General features: G+C 50.2%; 1 protein-coding gene across 6 annotated transcripts in view; it reads left to right on the forward strand.

The window, feature by feature from the left end:
- Window positions 1-26,555, forward strand: part of PAK5 (p21 (RAC1) activated kinase 5) — an 82,385-nt gene that overhangs the window by 23,058 nt on the left and 32,772 nt on the right. For all 6 annotated transcript variants that reach the window (XR_007777215.1, XR_007777214.1, XR_007777217.1 and 3 more), the window contains exon 2: window positions 23,083-23,297. Coding sequence is in view for 3 of the 6 variants with exons in the window: in XM_050972776.1 (XP_050828733.1) it covers window positions 23,094-23,297 (204 nt within the window). In the remaining 3 variants the exon portion in view is untranslated. The remainder of the gene's footprint in view (window positions 1-23,082; window positions 23,298-26,555) is intronic.

Raw genomic sequence — 26,555 nt, forward strand, 5'->3', positions numbered from 1 at the left:
AGGAAAGCACTGAAGGCTTTGAGGAAGACCCACCCACATACCCAGATGCTTTGTGAACACTTCCACAGACTCTGCCACATCCCTGGGCAACTTCTTCCAATGCCTGACCACTGTTTGAGAGAAAACATTTTTTCTGCTGTCTAATGTGAATCTCCCCTGGTGCAATTTCAGGCCATTTCTTCTCATCCTTTCTCTTCAGACCTGGCAGGAGAGACTGATCCCCACCTCACTGCAGCCTCTGTTCAGGTGGCTGTAGAGAGCAGTGAGTGTCCCCTCAGAGCATCCAGACTGAACAAGCCCTGTTACCTCGACCCCTCCTCACAGGACACATGCTCCAGAGCCTTCTCCAGGGTTTCCTTTCTGTGCCCTCGCTCCAGCCCCTCAATGTCCCTCTTTGAAAGACTGAGCATAGCATTCAAAATGTGACCTCCCAGTACTGAGTACAGGGACAGTCACTTCCCAGTCCTGCTGGCCACACTGTTCTGGAGAGAGGCCAAGATTGCTGTGGCCTCCTTGGCTCACATCCAGCTGCCTGTCAGGCAGCACCCCCAGGTCCCTGTGTGCTGAGCAGCTCTCAAGCCGTGGTGCCACGTGGGCTTGGTGTGACCCAGGTGGCACTTGGCCTTGTGGAACCTCACACAGTTGTCCTCAGCCTTTTGATCCAGTCTGATTAAACCTGCTTGATTTAGAGTTGTGGAGATGCCCCCAGCCCAGGCTGACACCTTTGCCCACATCTTCAGATGTGGTGTTTGTTCTCCCCTGCAAGCTGTGTGCAAAGGGCTCATTCAGTGCTGCTCAGACACAGGCAGTGATCCCCATGGCTGAAACCATCTTACCAGACTGTATCATGGCACTTTAGAAAGTCAAATCTCTTTTTAGCCTCACTTCCTAAGGAGGCTTAAGTGCTCATGCTCTGTTTATATCCCCATCCCTCCCCTGGAGAACTTTTGAACCCGTGGGCCCAGATCAGCCAAATTTGTCAGCTGAAGGTGTTGATGGTAGTAAGGCTGTGAGGTTTTTTTGGAGCTGGATAAAGTGGTGACACTGAAAGAAAGCACTCGTGTGTCAGCTCTGGGCTGATGAGACAGGAATTCCGTGGAGAGCTTGCAGGCACACGGCAGTGTGGGAATTGCAGCTGCTGCTGCTCAGGTGCCTTGGCAGTGCTGGGGCTCGCAGGGCTCCCCGTTCCTGTTTCTGTGGGCTCAGCCACGGGGAGGTGGCTTGGCTGTGCTGGAGGGCACCTCCCCTCGCCACAGGGCCTTTTCTGCAGTGTTAGAGAGTTTGACAGTCATGGGGAGGAACAGAGCAAGGCTTGCATTGTCATTTTTGCACTCTAAACATCTGGGGAGATCATGAGGGTCATGACAATTTGGCTTTTTTTTTTTCTTTTTTTTTTTTCTTTTTTTTTTTTTTAAGATATGTGTCTTGAAATGAAGTGATGGGCAGTCTCTGACTTTGGGGTTTCACAATGGCTTTATACACTTCTGAAACGGGTGAAAATGTTGAATGAAGCCAAGCTACAGGATGAGGCTCAGGAAAACTGATTAAAGCTGGATCTAGTCATGCATGAGTGTATGTTCATACACGTATGTGCAGTTACATGCATGTCTGGGTATATTTCTGTAATTGTGGGCAGGTGGATATGTACTGTGTGCCTCTGATGGCAGGGTGAGTTTCAGTATTTGTAATTCCAAGACTGAGAATACACCGATAAAAGAAGCCCCCCGTGGAGTCTCATGTCAGGGCAGATGAGCACGTTTGAGAGCTCAGCCAGCTCCTGTCACCGTGCGAGCCGTGCGCCTTTCTGCGGGCACATCCCCAGGTGTCACCTGAGCCGAGCTCAGCACAAACACCCGCCGGCACCCGTGCGAGCCGAGCGCTCCCAGCTGCAGCCGCAGGGACCTGAACGCTGCCCGGGGAGCCGGGCATCAGCGCCCAGGAGGCTCCGTGCCCCGCCGGGCATCCCCCGGGCCCCGCCGGGCATCCCCCGGGCCGCCCGGAGCCCGGTGCGAATTGAACCTGGCCTGGAACTGGAGCGGCCCCCCTGCCCTGGAGCACCCCCCTGCCCTGGAGCACCCCCTGCCCTGGAGCACCCCCTGCCTGGAGCACCCTGCCTGGAGCACCCCCTGCCCTGGAGCACCCCGCTGCCTGGAGCACCCCTGCCTGGAGCACCCCCTGTCCTGGAGCACCCCCTGCCCTGGAGCACCCCGCTGTCCTGGAGCACCCCCCTGCCCTGGAGCACCCCCTGCCCTGGAGCACCCCCTGCCCTGGAGCACCCCCTGCCCTGGAGCACCCGCTGTCCTGGAGCATCCCGCTGTCCTGGAGCACCCCTGTCCTGGAGCACCCCCTGCCCCGGAGCACCCCCTGCCCCGGAGCATCCCCTGCCTGGAGCACCCCCTGCCTGGAGCACCCCCCTGCCCTGGAGCACCCCCCTGCCCTGGAGCACCCCCCTGCCCTGGAGCACCCCCTGCCCTGGAGCATCCCCCTGCCCTGGAGCACCCCCTGCCCTGGAGCACCCCCCTGCCCTGGAGCACCCCCTGCCCTGGAGCATCCCGCTGCCCTGGAGCACCCCCCTGCCCTGGAGCACCCCCCTGCCCTGGAGCATCCCCCTGCCCCGGAGCATCCCCCTGCCCAGAGCATCCCCTGCCCTGGAGCATCCCCTGCCTGGAGCATCCCCCTGCCCCAGAGCATCCCCCTGCCCCTGAGCACCCCCCTGCCCAGTGTCTCCACCACCTCAAAGCTGAACATCAGGCCTTACCAACACTCCCCTGAAGAACCAATAAGCTCTACCCCTTCTACTCAGCTTTAAAAAGTCTAGCCAATGCTCCTCATGTAGGTTACACCAGAAAGGGAATATTGTAATTCCTTCTCAAGAGATTTGAAGAATGGAAACACAGAGTGGTTTAATTAATGTTAAATAATCAAATTCAACTTCATCTAATTAAATTTAATCACCTATCAGAGTTAATAGGCCAAAATAAGAAATGGCATGAGAAGAATGAGAAATCCAGTGCCAAAGGTCCCAGAGTCACTAACATGCTCAATAAAGTACTGAAGTTTGGCACATGTGCCAGTAGGAAAATGCAGTACTGAAGACCCACACCTTTCTCAGCAAAAGGCTGCCAGGAGCACAGCAAAAAAAGGCAAGATTGTGGAAATTCAAGCTTCAAAGACTTTCCAGGCAGAAAAACATCCAACTTTGGAAATTTCTGGGGTTTGATTAATTTCATGAAGATTGAAGAGTGAAGGATGAAAGCAAGACTCCTGCAGCAAGGAAGAGAAGACTTTGGAAGCCAAGGATACCACGTGATGTGCACATAACAAAAGGCAAAACTGCTGATGAAGATTTTGCAGGAGTCATGCAGGAGTCCATGATGACTCCTGCAATGAGAGGCCATCACAAAGAGGCTGTAGAACACATCACAGAAGCACACGTAGGGAACCTCAGCTCTTAGCTCAAAGACCCCAAAAGAAACAAGAGGCTAAAAGAACAGAGAAGAAGAATGGAGGCACTGGACAATTTTGCTTGCTGCCTTTTTGCTGATGTTACATGCCATTTCTTTTAGGGTATTCGAATTCTTCTTGAGTAAAGCAGTGATTTAAATTGCCAGAAAGTACTGTTTACAGGAGGCTCAGAACCATGTCCTAGAAATTAGAAACAAAATGTGGTAGCCCTGCTTATTAAAGGTTAATTTGTCATCTTTGCTACAGTACTTTTACAATTCTACGCTGACATCAGACAACCTTTGTCATGTCAAACACTGACTTGAACCAGCAGAACTTATTCCCTCTGAAACTACAAGACAGGGGTATAAGCTTCACATTTAAGACGAAAGGAAAGAAAAAGCTATGCTTTGCCATAATAACAACTTCTAAGTAGAGCTGGTTTCTCTTTTTTCCCCCCTTTTTTCTCTGTTTTTAAGAATAGCCTTCAAGCTTCAAGATTTCAGGAGTCTATATCTCATTCAAATTCTCTCTGAGTGAGATCTTGTCCACAAGTGTGGTATAAATCACAGATTAGGTAGTATGGCCTGTCTGAACCAATATGTTTAAATTACAGTCCTTATTTTAACCAGGAGCTTCAGAGCTGACTGTTAATAAACATCAACTTGGACGTATTTAATTGGGTACAAAATAGAATGTTGACCTGGATTTATTTTGAAAGGATTGAACAGTTATGAGACTTAGATGTTCATCTGGGTTTTTTTTATTTGATTTATGTATCTTCCTCTGTGGCATATTGTAGACAGTTCTTATGAGATATTTCAACTCTTTAAGTGAATGCTCATACCACAGCTGTATATAGCACAAGCCATGTTTCTGGTACCACTTCTTGAGTTTATTCTGCTAAATGTTTCCCAGGGGTTTTCTCTAATACTTGCATAAAATTCACTGCTTTTCAGACATTGCTGCCATAAATTCTCAGGCTAATGTATCCAGAGGAAACAAACAGGAGGGTTAAGTAGAACATTTTGTACCTGGACAGGTGTGACAGAGGCTGTCCCCTGAGCTGGTTCAGCCTGACTGTAAACCTGTGGTGAGTCCCTGATTCACCTCAATAGCAAAGGGCTGCATCCTGCCCCAGGTGGATGTCCCATCCATCCCTCTGGATGGGTGCTGGCTCTGGGGTGTCTCCTGGGTGTTGTCTGACTGGCACGTGCAGCACAGCTCTGCTGCTCCTAAAGCACTGCACCACAGCTAGGGAAATGAGAAAGCCGTGGGAAATGCATGACTGGCTGGTTTGCCAGTGGAATAAGAAATGGTTTCTAGAGGCCATGAATTATGCACAAAGTCATTTTTAATATTAATTTTATTGGTGCTTTATGAAGTGGCTCTAGCAGTGGCATTTTGAAAAGGCTCAGGATAGTGAGAACCTGCAGCAAAGGGCAGCTCCAAAAAAGGATTGCTTTTCCAAGAAAGCCAATGGCAAAACAAGCAACTTCTTACCTCAGGGGAGAGAACCAGACCTTGGTCCTGCAAACTTTGCTACTTGCTTTGCTCTGAGCACAGGAATGGCTTCATTAACCCTTGTGAGATCACACAGCTGGGACAAAGTTATGCCTGTGTGTGTGTAGGATCAGGGCTTAACCCCCCCAGCATCAGACATGATCTGTGCCTCCAGAGATGTCTGGGCTTGTGATTTCCCATGGAAATGGTCACACCAGGAGGGGAGGGGTCTCAAGGGTCTGCAGTCAAGCCCAGGCCCAGGGTGGAGTGACAGATCCCTTCAGCCTGCAGCTGCGTGGGGCTCGTGGCACTGGGTGTCCCCTGCTCTGCCTGCTCCCCCAGGCAGCGAGGGCTGCGGGCAGGGCTGCTGGGGTGTGCAGCTCCTCCCCAGGAGCACACCTGCAGTCTGGGCACTGACTGGGGTCCCCTGGGCTCTCTGGCATCATTCCATGACATCCAGCCAAAGCCCTCGGAAGAGTTAAATCAGCATCATTCCCGTAGTGGAGCCGCGGTTGGTGCTGTTAACTTGTCTGGTTTAGGAATGTGTTTTTAACAGTCCTCTGCAAATACCAGCACACAACCAAGGAAAAGCTGTTCTGGGCCAGATTTTGCAGTTACTTGAGCTTCAGTGATGTGTAAAGCACTGTGTCGACTCCAGATCTTTTCCCTGTCTGCACAAGTGGTGTTTTTACCACGTGTTCAGAGTTTTTCCCTGTGTGTGGAAATACCATTGCTCATTGAATGTATTGTTGCTGATGGGACTGAATCATCTGCATAACTCCCCGAGGCAGGATGCCAAGGAGCAATCCATGGGGCCTCGTCCTGCGGGATACAGAGGCCTCCTGACCCCCAGCACAGGGTGGGATGGGGATGGGTCTTGGACCTCCTGGTGCCCAACTCCTTGGGGTCCTCTGGGTCTGGTCCTGCTGGAGATACCTGCTCTTTCTGCTGGCATTCATCACCTTTGCTGGCTCTGGGATTCTGAGCCACCAACCTGGGCAGGATGGACAGAGAAGGAAAGGAAGAGCTGAGTTGTGCTGGCCCAGGTCTGTGTGCACATCTCAGTGTTTGGAGGAGGCACTGGGGGACACTGATACTGGAATGTTTAGAGGTGGTGCTGGGGAGACTCCTAAAGATGCTCTGTTAAATTCCTGCCTGGAATGAGATCTGTTAAATTCCTACCTTGCAAAGATCTGGGCCTGCTTCTTCCACCCCAGCTGTTTTTCATGTTCTCCAAAACAGTATTTTTGACAAATAAGCCATGTCCTTTTTGTTAAAAAGACATATTTCAGTTTTCATCTAACACATGTTGGACGTTTCTTTTGGTCTCTCTTCACATCTCTCTGTAACTGTTTTTAATCATTCCTAGCAGAATGGTGAATTCCCTTCTCAGCCTTTCCTTCAGGAGCTCCCAGGGCCTTTGTCATGAGTTTTTCTTCTTCACCAGCTCTGTCCTTGCTTGCAGGACACCCTCCTGCAAACCCCCTGGTTGCTGGCTGTTGGCCACCATGGGTGTTGTTCCTGTGTTCAGAGGAATAACATTTAGCAGGCAGTAAAGTGTTTGCTGGTGGAGAGCTACATTTGAATGGGTGCTGCTGACCAGAGGGCAGTCAGGCATTGTTGGATTTTGCATTTCCCTAATAATCACCACAAGCTGTCCCTGGGCCCCATTCTGCTGGTGCTTATCAGCTGTGGCTGAGCAGCTCCTTTGAAGTCAGAGGCAGCAGAGGGACACTGCCCCAGCACAGCTCCCCAGCCACGGGCCTTGGTGCTGGAGGGGGTCACACAGGGCTGGGCTTCTTCCTTCTGCAGAGCTACTCTTCCTCACAGCCTGATTTATGCCCTGGGACTGATGGAGCTGAACAAATGACTGCAGAGGAGCTGTGTTGTATTGCACAGGGACCAGTTTTCCCAAGCCAGGGGGCAAATCCTCTCTTCTCTACCTGTGCTCTGGTTGTGCAGCTGCTGCACATCCTCTTTGGTAGTCTGAGAGCTTCAGATTAGGGGATTCAAGGGGCCAGAGGAGTCATTTATCCTGCTTTGGAGCCCAGGAGTGCAGCGGGTGTTGCTGTGGTTTAACCTTGCTGTGACCTCGCTGGGGGATGCACCAGGGTATGAGGGGGCCCTGTCCAGCAGGGCACAAGGGCAAGCAAGTTTTTCAAAATGGGAATTGGAGGAATTTTGTGTTCATGTACACTACTGGGTGTTTGGGCAGCTGAGCACTTACCTCCATCTCCATGAGCTACTTCAGTGCTCCAGGGTCCACCCCAGCAGTGCCGGAGGTGATGAGTGACCGAGTTAAAAGCGTGGCCTGCTCCTCCTCTCTCCCAAGCATTCCTTGGCAGTAGGCTTGCACTGGTGTTGCTGGCTGTGAGATCTGACCCACAGGACCTCACTGGTGCTGTCCAACCAGCCAGAGGAGACCTGGCTGGGCTCTGGGATCCTGGCACTCTGCAATCAAGAAATGCAGATTTCCCCATCTGAACCAAGCCCATCGAGCCTGGAGCATTGCCAGCACCACAGAGTTGCTGTTTCCATGGAGGCAGCTGTGAAAGCAGATTTTTCCTTTTAAAGGAAGGCAGAGCATGGGACAAAGCACATGTAGTCTGCTGTGGTGGAAGTTCTTTACCAGAAAGTGCACCCCTTTAATGGCTCCTGCATAAATGAGATGTTCCTGAGGCCGTGGATGGAGGTGGGGTGTTACTGATCTCATAAAGTCTTGCTTCCATGAGAAGAGAGAGGGGGTCAAGAGCTGAGCCCAAAGGAGTTTTATGAGTTTGTGAAGGGAGCTGGCGGGTCTGTGTCTAATTAACTCAATTCTGAGTGATGAGGGTGCTGGGAGAGGCACGGAGGGCAGACCCAGGAGAGCAGGCAGCAGCAGCTGCCACAGTAATTGTGCTGCCTTCCCTTCACTTCATGGCTGACAGGATCCTCCTCCCTGCCCTGCAGGAGCTGCTGGGCTGCCTTTCCTCTCCAATACTGAATCAAGCCAAGGCTGCTCCCTGATTCACCTCCTCCTCACCTGGCCTCTCCTCCCTTGCTCAGTTTTCTATTGCATCTCTCCCCTCTGGCTCAGCCTCCCCTCCTCTAGGAGCCACTAACTTCGACTTTGTGCTGCTCTTCTCTTCCCAGGGAAACCCAGCAGGATTCCTGTGTTTGTGCCTCCTGCACTTCCCACTTCCCTCCCCACTGCTGGCCTGTGCTGCTTCCCCACAGGGATTGTCTGTTCCTGGCATCCTTGCACCAGGCACATGGCCCAGGGCTGGGAGCACCCTGGGGGCAGCTGCTGACTGGGCAGGGACATGGGCATGGGTGCTTGGGCTGCTGGGGATGTGCCAGGGCTGGGAGCACCCTGGGGACAGCTGCTGACTGGGCAGGGACATGGGCATGGGTGCTTGGGCTGCTGGGGATGTGCCAGGGCTGGGAGCGCCCTGGGGACAGCTGCTGACTGGGCAGGGACATGGGCATGGGTGCTTGGGCTGCTGGGGATGTGCCAGGGCTGGGAGCACCCTGGGGGCAGCTGCTGACTGGGCAGGGACATGGGCATGGGTGCTTGGGCTGCTGGGGATGTGCCAGGGCTGGGAGCACCCTGGGGACAGCTGCTGGCTGGGCAGGGACATGGGCATGGGTGCTTGGGCTGCTGGGGATGTGCCAGCACGGTGGGGCTCCTCAGTGCCCAGGGCAAGGATCTTGGTGCTGGGGAGCACTGAGCAAAGCTGCAGGGCTGGCTCTGGAAGGGGGGTGCTGCCTGCCCTGTGTGCTGGCTCAGGATGGCTGGGCTGGACATCAGAAGGGCTCTCACAAAGGGCAGGCACACGCAGAGCGCCCAGGAGGAGGAGGAGGAGGAGGAGGGAAGCAGATGGGCAGCACAGCGTGGGGCTTGCCTGGCATTTGCTGCTTTGCTGGGGGAAGCTCAGAAAGGACTTGCAGTAGGACCAAAGAAAGAGGGGAAAATGAAACCCATCAATATTCAGAAGAGCAGAAGAAAGAAATGTATTGACCTAAATGACCAGTGGTGACTCAGAAGCTTGAGGGAAATGTATGTAAATAGTGGGGAATGGAAATATATGGGAAATATATGTAAATAGTGCCATGAACAGCTTGAGGGCTGGGGGGAAAGGGGCTGGGGGCAGCTGCTGACTTCTGAAGGAAAATGCAAAATAATAGAAATGGTTTCTTAGAGGGTCCACTCTCTTCTGCCCTCTGTTCTTCCCCACAGAGACTCATTCCAAACCAGACTTGTAAGTTAAAATACTAACTTCTACCCAGACCAATTCAAGCACTGCTGCCTTCCTTGGAGAAAAGTGTTTCATAAAGCTAATTTGGAGAATAATTCACTCTGAATCATCTCCATGTGATGCATCCATATGAAGTGCAGACTGATTGCAATTTCTGCCTGTGTTTCTCCCAGCTAAAAGCAAGCTGACCTGCAGGTTTTTGTTTTGGGGCATCTATAGGAAAATTTTGCTTTGCTGGCCTATTGTAATTTTTTCCTTATTCCAGATTTTTTAAAATAAACAGAAGGGATTAACTGGAGTGGAAGGCTTAATTGACCTCTTTCAAACAAATCTCCTCCCTAGAGATGCTTGAATTAAACCCCCACTTTCATTCCTGCAATTTAACTGACTGGTGATATCTCATCTGTAAAACAATGTACTCTGATTAAGCCTTAATGTCTTAGACTGTCAAAAGCTGATTTTATAGAGATACAGAATGTGTAACACTTGTCCTAAAACCTGCCATGTTAATAATTGATTAATATTCTATTCTGGTTGTGTCTTTTACGTTTATATTTGCTTTTTACTCTGTCCTTGCAACCACAGTTGATATAAATTTATGTATAACTACCTAATCCTTGCAATGCCCGAGTTTGCCTCCCTACTGCCTTGCTATGTATTTATTGATTTCAGTTCATGGTTACATTAAGGAAAATCCTTTTTATCTGCTCCCATGAGGAGTTTGCTGTTGAGGACAGTTCTTAGGTCTCGTGTTACTGTGCAGTAAGCAATGTGAGCCAGAAAGGAGAGTGGGATAAATTTGGTTTTGATCAGCCGAGGTGACAGCGCAGGTAGGGACAGAGTTGGCAGTGCAGATGGGTTTGGGCTGAAGTTTGGAAGGTTATTTTGCATAAAGGGAAGGAAGGAGTGGTGTGGAGAGGACAGGCAGGAGCTGGTGGAATGGGTCCTTTGGCAGCCAGCCCCAGCCCAGCACACGGAGCAGAGGCACAGCAAGACGGAGCCCAGGGGAAATGGGTGATGTGGAGACTCTGCAGGAGTCCTGGCTCTGCTTGCCAAGTGGAAATGGAGAAGGAAGCTACTACTGAGTTCTCTCGGAGCTTTTCAGATTGAAGTATGCCTTTAGCCAGGAGAAAAAACCCTGCAGTTCCTCCTCCCAGTCCATAATTCCCTTGCTCTGATTATTGCCAAGTGTGGAAGCATTTGCCTCTGCACATGTGATGGATGCCAGCAGCACTGGAAAGCTGTCATTGGAGGGGGGAAAAGAGAAAAAGTCTTTTCTTATGTTTGCTGGAGCAGAGCTCAGTGGAGCATTTCAGATGCTCGTGCTCAGATTATTGTCCTTTGCCTTTCCCTCTGAATTACAAAACTACCTATTAATAGGCTGGTAGGCGAGCAGGGATGTTGCATGTTGAGCAGTGTGATTGCTTCATCCCATTGGGACTGTGCTCTCTCAGAGTTGGACAGCTGAAAAATACATATATTGGTAATTCAATTAGACTTTATTTACAAATATTGGCTCAGAGGGTTTCCAAGTCGGAAACTTTGATTTCTTTCCCTTTCCTGATGAGCATAAGCCTTGCTGGATTCAGACCAGAGAATGTGAAGCTCAGTCTTTTTCCAGCTTAACAAAATCTTGGCTTAGAAAATATCGATGAAGGGGAGCTCTGGTTTGCACTGGGAATGGGAGATAGTGGCAGCAGAGGAGGGGGAGGGAAGTGGCATCTCCTCTGGCCTCTGCTGCAAAGAAAGGGAGAAGGAAATGGGCTCCTTAAATAAAGTCAGCTGTGCCCCCTCCCCTGCTCTTGGATGTGCTGCCACCACACAGGGTTATTTCTGCAATTCTTCCCATTTTCAGTAGGGGGAAAGAGAGAAAAAAGTGGCTGTTCCTGGGGTCAGAGTTCTCCCCCTGAAGCCAAGAGCAGTTGCACCAGGACCCAAATGGTGCTGCAGAAGGCCCAAGACTGAGATGAGCTTTGGAGATGAATTTTGGGGAAGTGTGAAATACACAGGTACCCAGCTGTGCTCTGGGTGTGATTTGTGATCCAGGTGCTCAGGAGGGACATTTGCCCTAACCAGGCTGAGAGTGACACTTAGGACAGAGCTCTCAGAATTCTGAATTTCCTCTGAGTTTTGAAACTCCTTTGCAGTAAGTCAAACCCTGTGAAAGAAGTGTCACACCACCCTAGTAAATACACACGGGGTTTTCAATTCCCTGTAGATACCCAGCTGCATATTTGGTGTTCTAGAAACTGAGTCCATGTCCTGAATGAGCTGATGTTTTAGAGTGGCTCCATGGGTAGTGAAATGCATGGTGGCTGCAGTGCAGATGAGCTTTGCCAGCCTGAGCCCTGCTAGGGAAGAGAGGAGCTCACATGGCCCTTGCCCTGCTTTGGTCACACCACATCTCTGACTGGGGCCAGCTGAGCCTTCAGCTCCTGCCATCCTGAGCCCTGGCTGCTTGCAGGGACATGCCACAGGTAAGCACAGGGGGACAAGATGATGTTATTTCCATTTAAAACATTCAGCCTGAGCGATAGGAGGAGAAAGAATGGTTATAATAACACAGCTGATTGCTGTCAGAGTGCTGAAAGGGAGTTTTATTGGAGAAGGCATTATACAGCCCACTGTGCTTTGCATAATCATTTTAAAAGCAGTTCAGGACATCTTCCTGCCTTTTTCCTGGAGAAGTATGAATAAATCAGAAAGCTCAGTCAGTGTGGCTGAGCTCGAGGCTGGGCACAGTTACACCAGGCTGGGTGCAGGGCTGCAGAGACTGAATTGCAGGGGTAGAGCACAGAGAGGTGCTCTGGTCATCCACTTGTGGTGTCCCAAACAATTGGAGTCTCATGGCTGTCCTAAAGTCACCTTTCTGAAACCTTTCTCTTGCCTCATGGAGCAAACAGTCATCTCAGATGCCCCCCTGGAGCACACACAATTTTCAGGTTGGCTGAAACAGAAAATTGCAGGGTGTTTATTGAGTCTCGTGTCCAAAACTTGAGAAAATGGGGGGTTAACTATATCTCTAATAGATCTTGAGTTTTATGTGATTCCCTGTTTAAGTACAAGAGGGAAACTGAGAATTAAATGTGAGATTTTGTAGGACACCATATTTCATTAGAACAAAAACTATCTTTTTTTTTTTTTCTGCTAAGAAAACATTTCCTTCAGGACCCGAGCTCCTTCTGCACACTCAATTTCCCTCTCAGCCAGTGACTCTGCAGGCCCTTTTTCCCCAAGTGCTGACTCTGGCCTCACACTTGCCATACCCACACACGTTCCCTTAATGCATTTTTTGCAGTCACTTTCCTGGCTCATGTTTTGATTTCCCAGTTGTCTCAGCAGCTCTGTTGGAGTCACGCTGTAACGAAGGGGGGAATGAATGAATTAATGACTCTCCCTCCTCTGGAAACAGCAGTGAATGCAACCAGAGTCAGCATGCAGAGATGTCCTTTTCTGGTAATTATTATCTCCTAATTGATGCTGTGTTCTTGACGCTGAGCCCTGAAGAAGGACCTGCAATCTCAGATGTAAATATGCTCAATTTAAATACAGACATGTGTATTTGAATATAAACAGAGGGGCTGGAGTCTGATGGGGCACTGGCACCATTTCACCCAGCAGGATGGGGGCCATTGATTGCTGAGATGGTGGCCAAGTTCTTCACTCTGCATGGCCTCAGCCTCCCTCCCTCAGTGGTGAGGGAGATGGATCAGACAGTGCTTGGGGAGGATGCTGCCTTCCCTCACAGACTCCTTGTCAGGATGGTGTTTTCCCAGCCAGAGCCTCGAGAGCTCTGTGAGATCAGCAGTGCAGGCTGGGGAGGGATGATGCCTTGCTGCTCCAGCAGAAGTGTTTCTTCTGGGAGACAAGTGGCTTCTTAACATAATTGTCTACAAGTTTGGGAGCTGAATCAGCTCATCCACACAGTCACATGGCAGCTCCTCCTTGGGTTTCCAGAGCAAGATTCCTGGGAGTCAGCTGCTCACTTACCTGGCAAAATATTTCCTTTGTTGGTTTCCTGCTGAGAGGCTGGAAGTGTCCTTTTCAGATGGACCGTTTCAGATGAAACCTCTCATCCTGGAGAGGGCTTGGAGAAGCTGGATGGGCCCAGAAAAATGCAGTGATTCCTCAGAAGGAAGGCATGGGAGCCACCTCCTGTAGCAGCACCACCTCTTGGAAGGTGGCAGTGGGGGCCATCTGAGATGCAGTGGTAACCTCTCCAGGGGCTCAAAACCTTCCTGCAGTCAAAAACCATTTCTATTGGTGGCATTTAAAAGGTGGGAAACAATGAAAACCCACAGCAGCATTCATCTTGCTGGGTTTGCACTGAGGTGAAAACCTGGAGGTTCTTTCATTCGGTTTACTGTAGTTTTTGTTTGCTTGCTGTGTCTGCTCTGAAAACTTTCCTGTCAGCTCCAGGGAGAAGGCACGAGGAGAAGGGCAGAGCCATCATCTCCAAACAGAGCACAAGGTCTGCATGGCTTGGTTGCTTGGCTCTGAAAAAGAAAACCAGTGTTGAGGAATTCCTCAGATGCAATTATTGATGGTAGGGGATTACTGGGGGAGGAGGACTGAGCTTTAGAAACATTGCATCTTCTCTGGAAAGAGCTTGTGGTAACCTCCTGAGGAAGGCAATGAACAGCAAGCTCTGGTAACCCTTCAGGGGATCACTTCTCATTTTTAATGGGGAAACAGAGTATGGCCTGACAGCAACTCAATAGGTAATAGGATAAGAATTGACTTTCAGACCAGCTTCCCAGCACAATGCAGAGTGGAACAAAAAAAAAAAAAAACAAGAAAATATGTAAGGAATAAAAATTTAAGAGACATTTATGATTTATTGTAGATTGTGGAAATATTTTCCCTTCAGTTACAGCACCTGCAGTGATAACAACAGGCATGATTTCCATCTTGCAGGCACTCACTGTGGACGCATTTATCTATAGATTGTTTGTTTGCATTCTAAAGGTCTTTTGACATACCAAATAAAACTGATTTTGCACCATTTCTTGGCCAACACAGGTCAGATCCTGTGTTTTATCCTAAAGATATTCTTATGAGAGGCTTGCCATGAATGCTGAATGAATAATGAAGCATCTGTTGCTGTTGATCATTCATTGGAAAGCAACCTTTTTTTTACAAATGTTATGGTAATAGAGCAGCTCCTCAGAGCCAGCACAGCCTGTTCTGTTTTAGATGTAAAATAAGAAATGCAGTGAATGATTTTGTAGGAAAATGAAGTGAATGCAGACATAGCAGCGAGGAGTTGTGGCAGGAGGTCAGATCCAGAGCCCCAGTGCCATGACCTTGCTCCAGTGGTATGTGCTGCTGTCACAGGCATTGTCCCCTCCTGTCCCATCTCACCTGTCCCTGGGACACCTCTGGGGCTGTAAAATCATCTCTGCTGGGCAGGCACCCCCTGGAGAGTTTTGGTGTGTTCATGGATGCAGCCAGCTCTGGATCCAACCAGCTCAAGGTCAGCTGGTTTCTAAACCTAGAAACCATTTTGCCTCCTTTTTTTTCAAGCAAAAGCTGTCTTCTGAAAATGATGATGCTACATCCACAGGAGTTCCAGGCACTTGTCAGAAACCCTGGGAGCTGTGGGAGAGCCCTTCCATGCTCTGGTCACTGCTGAGGTCCCCCTGAAGATGCTGTCCCTCCAGCACTGAAAGGCATTGCTGGGGAAGGCTCTGGAACACATGTCCTGGCAGGGGAGGAGTGCCATGCCTGGGGGCTGTCAGTGCTCCTTTGGGGTGAGGAGGGGCTGGGCTCTCTGCCCTCCCTCAGCTGGAGGGACATGAGCCCATGGCTTCAGCCTGGCCAGGGAGGTTCAGGCTAGATCCCTGAAAACTGTTTGCCTGCAGGAGGGCTCAGGCACTGGGGTGGAGTCCCCATCTCTGGGAGTGCTGCTGGGACTGGCTGGTTTGAAGGGCTCTGCCAGCTGTGGTTCTGTGATTCTGTGGCTCTGTAATGGCAGCTTTGCTACCATCAGCTGTTGGGGAGGAAACTCCATTTCAGAAAGTCAAAACTGAAGCTTTATGTGCAAACCCAGGACATTTCAGTGTCCCTTGGCTGTGCTGCAGGTTGGTGCCAGTCCATCTCTTCTGCTGAGGCTTTGCCAGCAGACCCCACTCTGGGTGTGGCCCAAAATGCAGAGAAGGGATGACTTGGTGCCCAGCTGATAAGAACATTTTTCCAGGTGTTTTTCAAGCGCTTTGCTAAGTCTTTTGATAAATACAGAATTTCATATCCTTGCAGTTCTTACCCTACAGTTACCCCAGCCATATTTACTGATACTCAGAATTACAGCTGCACTGTCCTTGTTCTGATATTTCCTGCAGGATTGTCTGAGCCCTCTGCTCACTTGGGCTTCTCTACTGGTATATCCCCCCTTTCATACTTGACAGTATTTCCTTCCCTGAGTATTTTTTCTAATTGAAAACATAGAAACAGAGTACCTGCATCCTTTAATATAGAACAGTATAGAACTGTCTTAAAATCGTGCTAATATCAACTCAGAAAAAAATAATTCACAGCTGAAGTTCCAGCAGTGCCTTGGGACTCAGGGTGTCTTGTTTAATGGGTGCCTTATTTAATGCCCTCTCCCTGTGGATGTCCAGCCTTCCCTACAAAGTGAACACCATTAATTATCTCAAGCTGAGCACCCAGAGGACTATTTGCTTCTGCAAATCTGGAATATTTTCACTTGCTAGGGATAGAAATGATCTGAGTTACCTCCAGGGGTTTGGGGGGGCTGAGGGGGGGTTTCCTCTTTAATCTGCCCAGAGCTGTTGCAGACTAATTCCCTGCCCAAACCTCTGTCTCCACGTTTATGTGTGCATGTGTATGAGATAATAGAGAGTGACTGACTACAATATATGCATTTAAGCTACTCAGCTGAAAATTACTGAGCATTAAAATCCCCTGGGAATCACAAGACTTCTAAATGAGGAGAGCACATGTCAGTCAGTGTGTGGAAATGAGTCTGCTACAAGAGTAGCTTTCAATAAGAAGAATGAGTGTTGTTCCCTGGAGTGCATCAATCCCGGTTTGGCCACTCTGTACCAGCTTTTGCTATTTCTCTGGAAGCATACATGGCCTTTTGTTGTGATTTTTTCCTGCCTTTTGTTCCACTGTGCATTTCTATTAGCTGTGTCTCGTGGGCCAGCTATCCAGGGAGGCACTGCTGTGCTGTGCTGTGCCAAAGGAAGGCATTTCCAACCATAACCAAGGTCTTGTGGATTGAAAAGAGCCGTGGACAAGGACAGCTCCTGGGCTCTTTGTCATTGTTTAAATGTGTTTGATTGGACTGAGCAGTGACATAGAAACTCTGAGAAACTGCCTGGTTTGACCTGAGGCTGAAGTCAGCAGAGTGCCTCAGGGGGGATGAGGGGCTTTGGGAAAGAGGCATTTTTGTTGGTCTGGTCTTTCAGTGCATCTCTTCCCATGACTGATGCATGTATTTTAATAGTGGTTAAACAACTTAGAGGTCTGTCCCATCTCAAAAAAATACCAGACAGCTTGAAAATCAATGATAAAAAGTTGAATCCTATTGATCATCAAGCTTTCAATTCTGAAACTCCCACGGGCATGCAGTGAAAATGATATTTCTGTACTTTCACTGGACTGAAAGAATAGTCTGGAAAAACGATGTGGTCACAGAGATTAATTCCTGTCAGTACATTATTTGTGTGCAGAAGAGCTTAGCAGAATGGCAAAAGACTCAAAATGTGAGCTGGCTTGGTTTGTCCAGGATTTGCAGGTCCTTTTTGTTGCTGCCAGAGGGGCAGTGTTTAAAGTCCTCATTAGCAGAGTGTGTGGAACATCTTGCAAGGTGTTATTTTATTGTTCCTGGACTGAGATGCGCAGGTCATAATGAGGAGCAGAGGGATGAGCAGGGATCATGGGAGGTGGGCTCCCTCATTAGACAGGTGAAGCAACCCAGCATTCACCTGCACGTTGTCCATTCCTGAGGAAAAACAGGAAAACCTGTATCTAAGGCAGTGATGAGCTCTGCCTCTAGCAGTGACTAGAACAAATAAATACCAGACGTGACCACAGGACTCACCTGCCTCTGCTTTGAGGTGCTGCCTGCTTCTGGGGTGTCTCCCATTTGTTCCCATCCTGTCCATGCAGAAGGGCACTCTGGGAGTTAGGAAAGTGTTTAGGAGTATTGTGTGTGGAAGTCAAACAGGATTTCTCCTTTGGTCAGTAGTGGGTCAGACCTGGCCTGAAGCCAGTGTGGTTTTTGAGAGTCTTTCCATGAACTTTATTGTCCTCTCATTCAGTTCACTCTGCTTTTCCAGCTATAGCTTCTGGTTTTATCTCCTGAAAAATAGGGTAGTGCTCTCTGTATTTTCAGTTAAAAACAGAGATAAATTCTTCTTAACAACTTAAGCCTGCAGTCAGGGGCATGCTTCTTTTTTTTGCAAAAGAAGCTCGTGCTCTGGTTGCAGCCAGCAGCAGAGGGTCCCTACCAAGAAGCTCAGAACCATCCTTAAACAGAAAGGAAACACAAAACTATTGTTCCTTATCAAAGAAAAAGAACCCCAACAATTTCCCTCGTTGTTAGCAGTTTTGGTAAATACAGTAAATATATTAAAGGCACATTAGGTGTGTAGATGATACACACTGGTCTCCTTCACTTGCCTGAGGAGCAGGAGCTCCCAGCAGTGTGAGCCCAAGGAGACCCAGCATCGTTTCCAGGTCTCACAGAGCATCTCTCAGGGGTCTGTGCTGCCCCCAGTCCATCCCACACACTGCCTCTCTCACTGACTGACTTTCAGCCCAGCTCACATTGGTCTGGAGCCCTGGCTCTGCAGGCTGCCTTGACACTTAATTTAATTTGTGCCTCTCAATTCACCTCCCTCATTTAGGATCAAGTATGGGGAAAGGTTACAATTAATCAGAGTGGGGAGCAGAGCCACCAGAGCTAATGATGTGTTACTGCTCTGGAGGGGAATAATTGGGGTCCTTGTGGTACAGAAACTATTATTAGGAAGTAAAAAGTATCAAAAGAAAGCGAGCTGCACCCATCTCCCCATTTTGCAGTCTGTGTCTCTCAGGTTTCCTAAAAATGAAGCAATTTATTAATGCTCCTGCCTGTAACCAGGTTTTTTGGCTGACCTGGAGAAAATGTGCCTTTGCACAGGACCTTTTCACAGCCCTGGCTGCTGCTCCCCTTTGGGCTGACAGAGGATACTCAGCATGCATGAAGGCAACTTTTACATGTTAATAACCTGCCCATCCACGAGGGAAAAGGGCTCTGCTGCTGCTTGCTCAGCTGAGGAACCGCAGGGAATCCCTGCAGAAAATACAGGCTGGCAGGCTTAATGCAGAGTGCACTCCCTAATTGCAAATGAGCTAATTGCTGCTCATTGAGGCTGGGCTGGGGCAGGCAGTGAACACAGAGCCCCTCCCGAGGGAGGATTTCCAGCCCAGCCCCACTGGAGCAGCAGTGAGGTGTGTGTAGGAAATCCCTGCAGGCTTGCCAGGGTGCCTCAGGGTCACAGCGAGCTCCCAGCCTTTCCTGGGGTTAGTGGGACACCTTATCTGGCTGCTGAAATACCACAGGAAGAATCAGAGCTCACACAGCTTCAGTGCAGTCATTAAAAGTTCCATTCTCAGGTAAAAATTCCCATCTCACTTCATGATTCCGGGTACTGACTTTGTAAGGTTATTGTGTGTTTTTGTGTGTGGCAGAATTTCACAGAGCTTTGCTCAGGGTTATCTGGGGACATAAGGGATGGCAAGGGCTGTTGTCACTGCTATAGGGATGCACTTGGAACACTGGCAGTTTTCAAGATTACAAGACATGAAAGGTCTTTCCAACTTCTGTAGTCTTTTTTAAAAGAGCAGCTGTTTGGAGGGGGGGGCAAAAATTGGCTCTGACTTTTTTATTGGGAACAGAAAATGGGGCCGAGGTAAACAGAATTTTCTCTTATCTTGTAGGCTGACTGAATTACTCTTAGGAAATGATAAAAGATACAGAATACCATTACCCTTAGAGTGAAGGAATCCTTTTCTGTTTCATTCCTACTGCCTTGGATCTAACTTGCTGCAAATGCAAACATTTGTTCTTTGAGGGCAAGAACATAAATCTGGACTTTCAGCCTTTCAGCTCGTCAGTCTTGGAGTGTCCTCTGGTCTCACATACAGGGGAGGGACAGCTCCTGGAAACCCCAGGGTGGGACCAAACTTTTGGGAGTGACCCCACCTGTGAGCTCTGTGTGAGCTGGCAGGGCTTTAGCCTTTGGTGGGAAAGCCCTTGCTGGAAATCCTGTGCTGAGCAGAGCCCGGGTGGGAGAGCCTGAGTGGGCACCCAGAGCAGCTCTGCCAGCCTCCTGCTCCAGCCTGGGGCTGGAGGAGGCAGCACAGGGAAGGAGCTGTCAGAGGGGTTTATTTATCATCACTCACCTTGCACGGGCATCATCTCAGGAAATCTCCTCTGTGGGGATCTGCTCTGGGTGAAATGTGGAGCAGCCTGGGAGCCCAGGCTCTGTGATGCCAGTGAATTATTGCTGTGCACAGAAGGGAGGGCACTGAAAGGAGCCAAGTCTGGCACAGGCTGGCAGGCAGGGTGTGCTGATCAGTGTGTAATTCAGTTTGTGGGCTCCACAGTAAACAGCACTAAGGGCAAAAGCAGTGATGGCTCCTGGTGGCCCCCTCTGAGCCCCCTGGTGCCTGCAGCAGCCAGGTGGAGCTGTGCCAAGCCCCTCAGCAGAGCTGGCACTGCTCCTTTCCTGGGCACAGACAGAGTAAGACAGGTACTGCAGTCACAGAAGGCTTTGGGTGGCAATGCCCAGAGCACAGCTCACACATTTCTCCTGCTGTCCCTGCTCTTCCCCATCCCCTGGTGGCACATCTGGGACCAGCCCTGCTGAGGGTTACTCAGGAGAGGTGCTGAGTGCCCCATCAGCTGCTGCAGTAGTCTCCTTTCCCCCAGTACTGTGTTTTCCTCCAGAAAGTGTCACATCCATATTTTCCCATCGTGGCTGTGGTTCAGAAGCTCTGCCATGTCTGACTCTTGCCCAGGGCTGGGCTGTGGGTTGGGGAGCCCTGGGCATGCAGCCTGGAGCTGAGCTGGCTCATCTCCTGGCTCTCCCCTGCCAGGGCAGACTGGCTGAGGTGTGGTGCTGTCCTGCTCCCGCAGGTCTCACAGAACTCATGGGCTGCCTCCTTTCAGCACAGGGCCGAGGGAAGGCTCTGCAGAGCTGCCCCAGGGAAGCACTGCAGGGCTCAGTCCTGCTCCCCCAAAGCCAAGCCCCCTGCCATCAGCAGCAGCCCCCAGTGTCACCTGGTGCCACGTGCCCCTGGAAGCAGCCAGACTGTCCCTTGGCAAGGAGAGGGCAGGCATGCTGCTTGTGCTCCTGCCACCAACACAGAACACAGGGCAGGTACAGTGCCTCTCATTTCCTCTGCTCGGTGGGGGTGGGCACAGGAGGAGCTGCACAGAGAGCTGGCACCTGCTGGGAGCCCTGGCACAGTCAGGGCCACCTTGGAAGCTGTCAGGAGGAATTAAGTGAAGGGTGAGTGCTCTGGCGTGGGGGTGGCTCAGGGGCAGCTCTGCAGAGCTGTCCTGCAGCCTCCCTCCTCCCTGTGCCTCTCATAGAGGCTGCCCTCTTGTCTGGGGGATGTTTTCCCAAGTAATCCCATTAGGAAATTAGGGGTTCTTAATTACTGTGAGAGGATTGCTGGTTTGTGTCAATGGGAGGGAGACTGAATGAATTTCATTCATTTTGTGCTCTTGATACACATTTGAGAAGTTTTCTGCCACACACACATTATTCAGCATCCTGGAAAGCTCTGTCATTCCTCTCCAAAGCCCTTGGGTTATTCCTAAAATGGCTTTAGATGTCTTGGGGAGCATGGAGTCACTTACCAGGGATGCTTTGTGCTTCCTCACCTGATTAAATAAGTCCTTTCTTTTTTGTGTCATATCAGTAGAGCTATGGGCAGAATTGAATCATCTCTCCATTTTTGAGGTGTGAGGACCAAGCCCATCGGTGGGGACTGAACCAGGGCACTTACAAGCCCAGAGCACGAGGTTTCACTGACTTGGCTGCCCCAAACCTCATCCTCAGACAGCTGAGGAAAGCAGGCAGCACCATTTCCATGCTTTGGGAGAAATGAGGGGCAGTGGGGCTCCCTTGTGACTGCTGTGTATGTTACAGTTCTTTGGAGGGCCTGTGCTGGGGAGAGCCTGCCTTGGCTTTGCAGGGGAGGGGAGGTGACTTGCTGGCTGCTCTCTTGGTGAGTGAAAGTTTTCATTTGAAAAGCAGTGTGCACTGTGCCAGCTGATGGGCTTTTAGTCACCCAGTGGTGGATGGAGCTCAGGAGGACTTGAAGCAGCTGCCTTGGGATCCAAGTCCTCTGGGAAACCCTGGCATTGATCAGAGGAAAAAATACCTGTCTAGAGCTGATGGTTTAAAGTGTTCCTCCAACAGTGTGATGGGCTCGTGTCCCTGAGGCAGAGGGAATCAATGCAGTGCCACTGATCTGCAGCTGGCTGGGGCTGCTGCTGTGTGAGCCTGGGAATGGCTCCTGTGGATAACCTCTGAGCACACAGCAGCCACCCTGGCTCTGGGAGCGTGTCTGTGAGTGCCACAAGGTACCCACATGCACCAGAGAGAAACAAAACAGTTATGGTGCTGGGAAAGCAGAAAAGGCACAAATCACAGTGAATGTATTGTAGGAGGTTTGGGGGAAGGAAGGTGAGGAAGATACCCAAGTTAACAGAGCTGGAGAGACTGTCAGAACAGCAGGAGATTTTGGGAAGTTCAGAGTAGGGTAGAAAGCCAGAGAGAGGAGTGTAGAAGATGAGACCTGTGAAGAAAGGCCAGATCTGCTCTGTCAAAGAAATATGCTCAAAGGAGACAGTCACCTACAAATACACAGGGGGGACTTACAAGGCAGGCAGCAATCAATTTTCAAATCATGGACTTGATCTTTAGATAAAGTAGTCAAAGGCAGTGAGGGTGGAATAAATGCCTGATTTATCACTGCATCTTTCCTTAGCTGCAGCAGGAACACAACCATATTTTCTGCTCTGAGCTTCTGTCTCCAGCTCCTGAACAAAGTCAGGGAGCCCCTTTACAGCTGTGATAGAAAGGCAGGGGCCAGCCTCCTCACCCTGCTGCTCTTTCAGACAGATGCTGCTCGAGTGCTGTGCCAGCCCCGCTTGAAATGGCCCAGAGGGCAGGGTGGAGGAGTCTTGGGAGGCAGCAGAAAGAGGCAGAGAGCTTTTCCAGCGCAGGACAGTATGGCACTGACAAGCAACAGGACCTGTGTCTGTTTCCCTGGGAGCAGGAATGTATCCCTGCCTTGCACAGCAGATTTCTGGAGTCCTCCAGAAAGTCAGTTCTGAACTTGTCTCACTGGCACTGTGAGGCTGCCCTTCATCCTGAGGTGGGACCCACCGAGCCACGGGCTAATGCAGGTGGAGAGTGTATTGGCAGTTTCCTGTGCCAGCAGAACGAGCAAGCCCCTTTATCCCTCTCAGGGATGCAAACTGTGCCTGCACTGGCCCCCTTGTGTCAGCTCACCAAGGGCTGTGCCTGGAGCAGAGCCATCCCCTGCTGCTGGCATTGCTCAGCTTGGAGCTTCCTTGGGCTGCAGCCTGCAGCATGAGCAGAGACAGGAGTGCACAGTGGGACCTGGGGCTTTCTTTCCTGGCAGTTGCCTTGTTTCATAAGGCATTATGAGCAGGGTAATTTCTGAACATCATCTCCCAGAAGGGAGGGCAGGGAAGCGCTTGCCTCGCACAGATCTCAGTGCGTGCAGTGAAGTTCATGGAGTAGCTGGCTAAGGACACCTACTGGAATTCCCTGTGAAGTAGAGACAGTGGCTGAGGGATACGACAGAGTGTAAACACGTGGCTTTTTTTCCTGTTCTGCAGATCTTTCCACCATGTTTGGGAAAAAGAAGAAAAGGCTGGAAATTTCCGGCCCCTCCAACTTCGAGCACCGGGTGCACACTGGCTTCGACCACCGGGAGCAGAAGTTCACGGGGCTGCCCCAGCAGTGGCACAGCCTGCTGGCAGACACAGCCAACAGGCCCAAGCCCATGGTGGATCCCTCATGCATCACTCCCATCCAGCTGGCTCCGATGAAGGTACCTGTGCCTCCCCTGCAGCCTCAGCCTGCCTTTCACTGCCCCGGTGCCGCCCGCAGCCTGTGGGTTTGGCTGTCAGCTCTCCTGGGGGACAGGCTGGGAGGGAGCTGCAAATGCACACACTCAGCAGCAGAGCTGAGAGGGAAAAGGAGCTCTGTGTATAAAAGTTGTGGGAGTGTCTCTGAAGAGCCTGAGGCAGGGGCCTGGCAGGGCTGAGCAGCCCCAAGTCCCAGCGGGGCCCAGAACCCAGCACAGAACTCCTTGGTAATTGATGGAGGCAGTCTGCAGCAAGGGAGGGAGGGAAAGGTACCCCAAAGGAAGGAAATTCCATGGCCTGTTCAGCCAGGCAAGGGGCTCAGGGGGGGATCTGGCTGCACCTGCTGCTGGGCTTGGGCGTGGTGGGGATGGAGCTGAGCTCCCCAGTGGGTGGGACAGGGAGGGGACACAGCCCAGGGGGTGGCAGGGGGCTCAGGCTGCACACCTGGGAGGAACACTTGGCTGAGAGGGTAGGGCAGCGTTGGGCAGGGAGCCATCAGGACTCCAGGCTCAGGGCTCTGACTGGCCCTGAGTGTGCAGTTTCTCTGGGACTGCACATCCTGACATGCAGGTGAATCCCACCTGTGGGATGGTGATCCCAGAGCCTGCCAGCCTTTCCCTGCCATGCAGCTGCACAATACATTCAGGATTTCATTTTCATGGGGATTTTCCTGCAGCAAGGGAAAATGAGATAATCCTGAGAGCATGGACCCTGAGTCACATTTGCTAAGTGCTCTTTGCTAAATTTCCATTCACTGCTCAGGAAGGGCACTCATCACTTGCTGATCAGGGCTGCTGGGTGCTGCTGCAGCACAATGGGGACAAGATCAAGGTCTTCTCTTTTTCTTTTTGCTGTCATAAAATATCGTGCTGATAACAGTGGCCCAGAATAATGAGGAAAAAGGTAGGTAATCTTCTTCCTGCTGCTGGAGGAGAGCAACTTTGTTCCACAGCCCTTCTTAGCACCAGAAATATCTCCGGATGTTTTGACATGAATCCATGAAGATGTTTTAAAAGGGGGGGGGAAAGGAGTTTATTATCTTGCAGAAATCCTCTCTCTCCCCTACAGTTTTGGAGCTATAAGTCCCTAAGCTTAAAAAGTATTAAATGGCATTACTTTTCTCAGCATTCTTAGGATCATGTGTCTCTGGGCTTGGCCTGCAAAGGGCTGTGTGCAGAGCTGGGTTCGTGTCCCACTGAGATAACCCAGTAAGGACCAAGCCCCAGATGGGATATTGCCACAGTTTGAAGTAGAGAAAATCACTGTTGGTTCTTCCCAAGAAACTGTAAATTCTTGCTTTTCTGCCTGTGGGTCAGGGGTCTACATCTGACTGATTGAAATGGGCCTCCAAAACAGTCCTACAGAGTTTTTATAGCAGCTAAGAGGCATTGACTATCAGCTGAGCATTGGCTTTTAACTCTGTTGCAAGACACCAGTTTAATGTATATTTGTTAAGAATTAGAATGCTTTGTTTTGATGCACCTTAACTTAGAGAGAGAAGCTGAGTTGCAGTCACTTTAAAATTAAGAATATTTAATGTTGCTAAACTAGTTCAGCATAAACATTTAATTTAGACACATTTTTAATGTTGCACTTGCACCAGTACCTTCAGTGTTTGAAGGGTATTTGTCACTGAGGATTTCCTAACTTCACTGAGAACTGTAGATTTAAAATGCACTTGCAGTTCCTGAAGAGAGGAACCAAAGGTTCTGAGGTCTTGGTACTGCTCAGAACTCTTTGCCACCCAGCAGCTGAGAGTTCAGTGATGTGAGGCAGAGGAGGATCCTGAGCCACAGTGTTGAGTTGGCCTGGGGCATTTGGCCAGTTAGCTCATGCTGTGGTTTCAGGTCCTACAGCAGCTCTACAACTCTGCTCTTAGGTGCTCCTGAATTCCTTTTCCATGGAATGCCTTCAGGATTGACTGTCTGTGTGGTGAGAGGCAGAAGTGTTCCCCCTAATAGTGCACAGATCAGAGCCAGACTCTGACAAACCATTCCTGGTTGTGAGACGGAATTTGGGCTTCACCCAGAGCTGAGGCAGGGCAGGGGAAAGGCTTCTCTTGCAGCTTTCTCTGTTGGTGCTGTTTGCTGTTTGCCAGCCTGCAGAGCAGATCTCTTGGTGCACGGTGTCTCCCTTTGGGTAAAAGCCAGAAATGATAAATACTCAAAGGCAGCAGCAGCAGGGATGATGGCAGGGCAGCACCCTGGGCTCCTGGATATCCTGGGGGATGTCAGCCCTGGCTCTGGGGGATGTCAGCCCTGGCTCTGGGCTGAAAGGCTCCTGGAGCTTTGGCACACGTGTGGCAGCCTCTCTCGTGGAATGTCAGCCTTTGAATCCCAGCCTGAGCTGACTGGACAGAGTCATTCATTTCAAAACCAACCAGAGACAATGATGGGATTCCCCTTCTCAGTGTGGCTGACCCAGATAGCAGCAGAGGATTGTGGATTTCAGGTGCAAGCACAAGTATAGCACAGCAGAAAACTTCATGAAAAATAGAACAGCAGTGCACTTGATAGGTTTGAGGGGTAGAGACAAGGAGGGGGTGAAAAAGGCTGATTTTCCACTTAAAACATCCCTGCATGAAAAATGTGAACAGTCTGTGTGTGCCTGTAGTTCAAACAAGCTTCACAAAGGCTGAGATCCTGTTGCCAGGCCTCTTGGTCCTCTTGCCTCAGTACTCTGGAGATATTCCATGTGTGCTGGAGCTCATGCTTTGCTGTTTGTTCTCAGCACACAGTATGCTTGGCTTGTCTTTGCCTTTGTGCTGCACAGAAGCTCCAGTCTGGTACCACCCTTTGATTTTTGGAAACTTCAGAATCAATAACTAAGCAAATGCATCTCCACTCCATTCAAAATTCCAGGAAAACAGACATCAGAACCTTTATGCTGGGGATTTGTGCCAAGAGAGCTCATCATTGGCTTTGTAAAGATGCTCCATGAACATTCCTCAATGCCTGCTGCTGTCAGTGGGAGCAGGGAGGCACTGAAGACTTGTGAAAATCCCTTCCCATGTTTCCTGGTGCAGGGAACAGCTGAGCATCCTCCCTTCTGTCAAGTTACTGGAGGGAAAAATGCCATTTGTTCCTGAAGAAATACCACAGTGGGGTTATCCTTTAGTTCTCTGTGCTGCTTCATGTGTCAAGCCTCCATTGCTGTGTTTTTGTTGGTGCCATCAAGGTTCCAGCTTGGGAGTGACAGTGCTGAGTTTGTCCCTGAGGAAG

Source organism: Serinus canaria, chromosome 3, assembly GCF_022539315.1.
Source record: "Serinus canaria isolate serCan28SL12 chromosome 3, serCan2020, whole genome shotgun sequence".
Classification (NCBI taxonomy): domain Eukaryota; kingdom Metazoa; phylum Chordata; class Aves; order Passeriformes; family Fringillidae; genus Serinus; species Serinus canaria.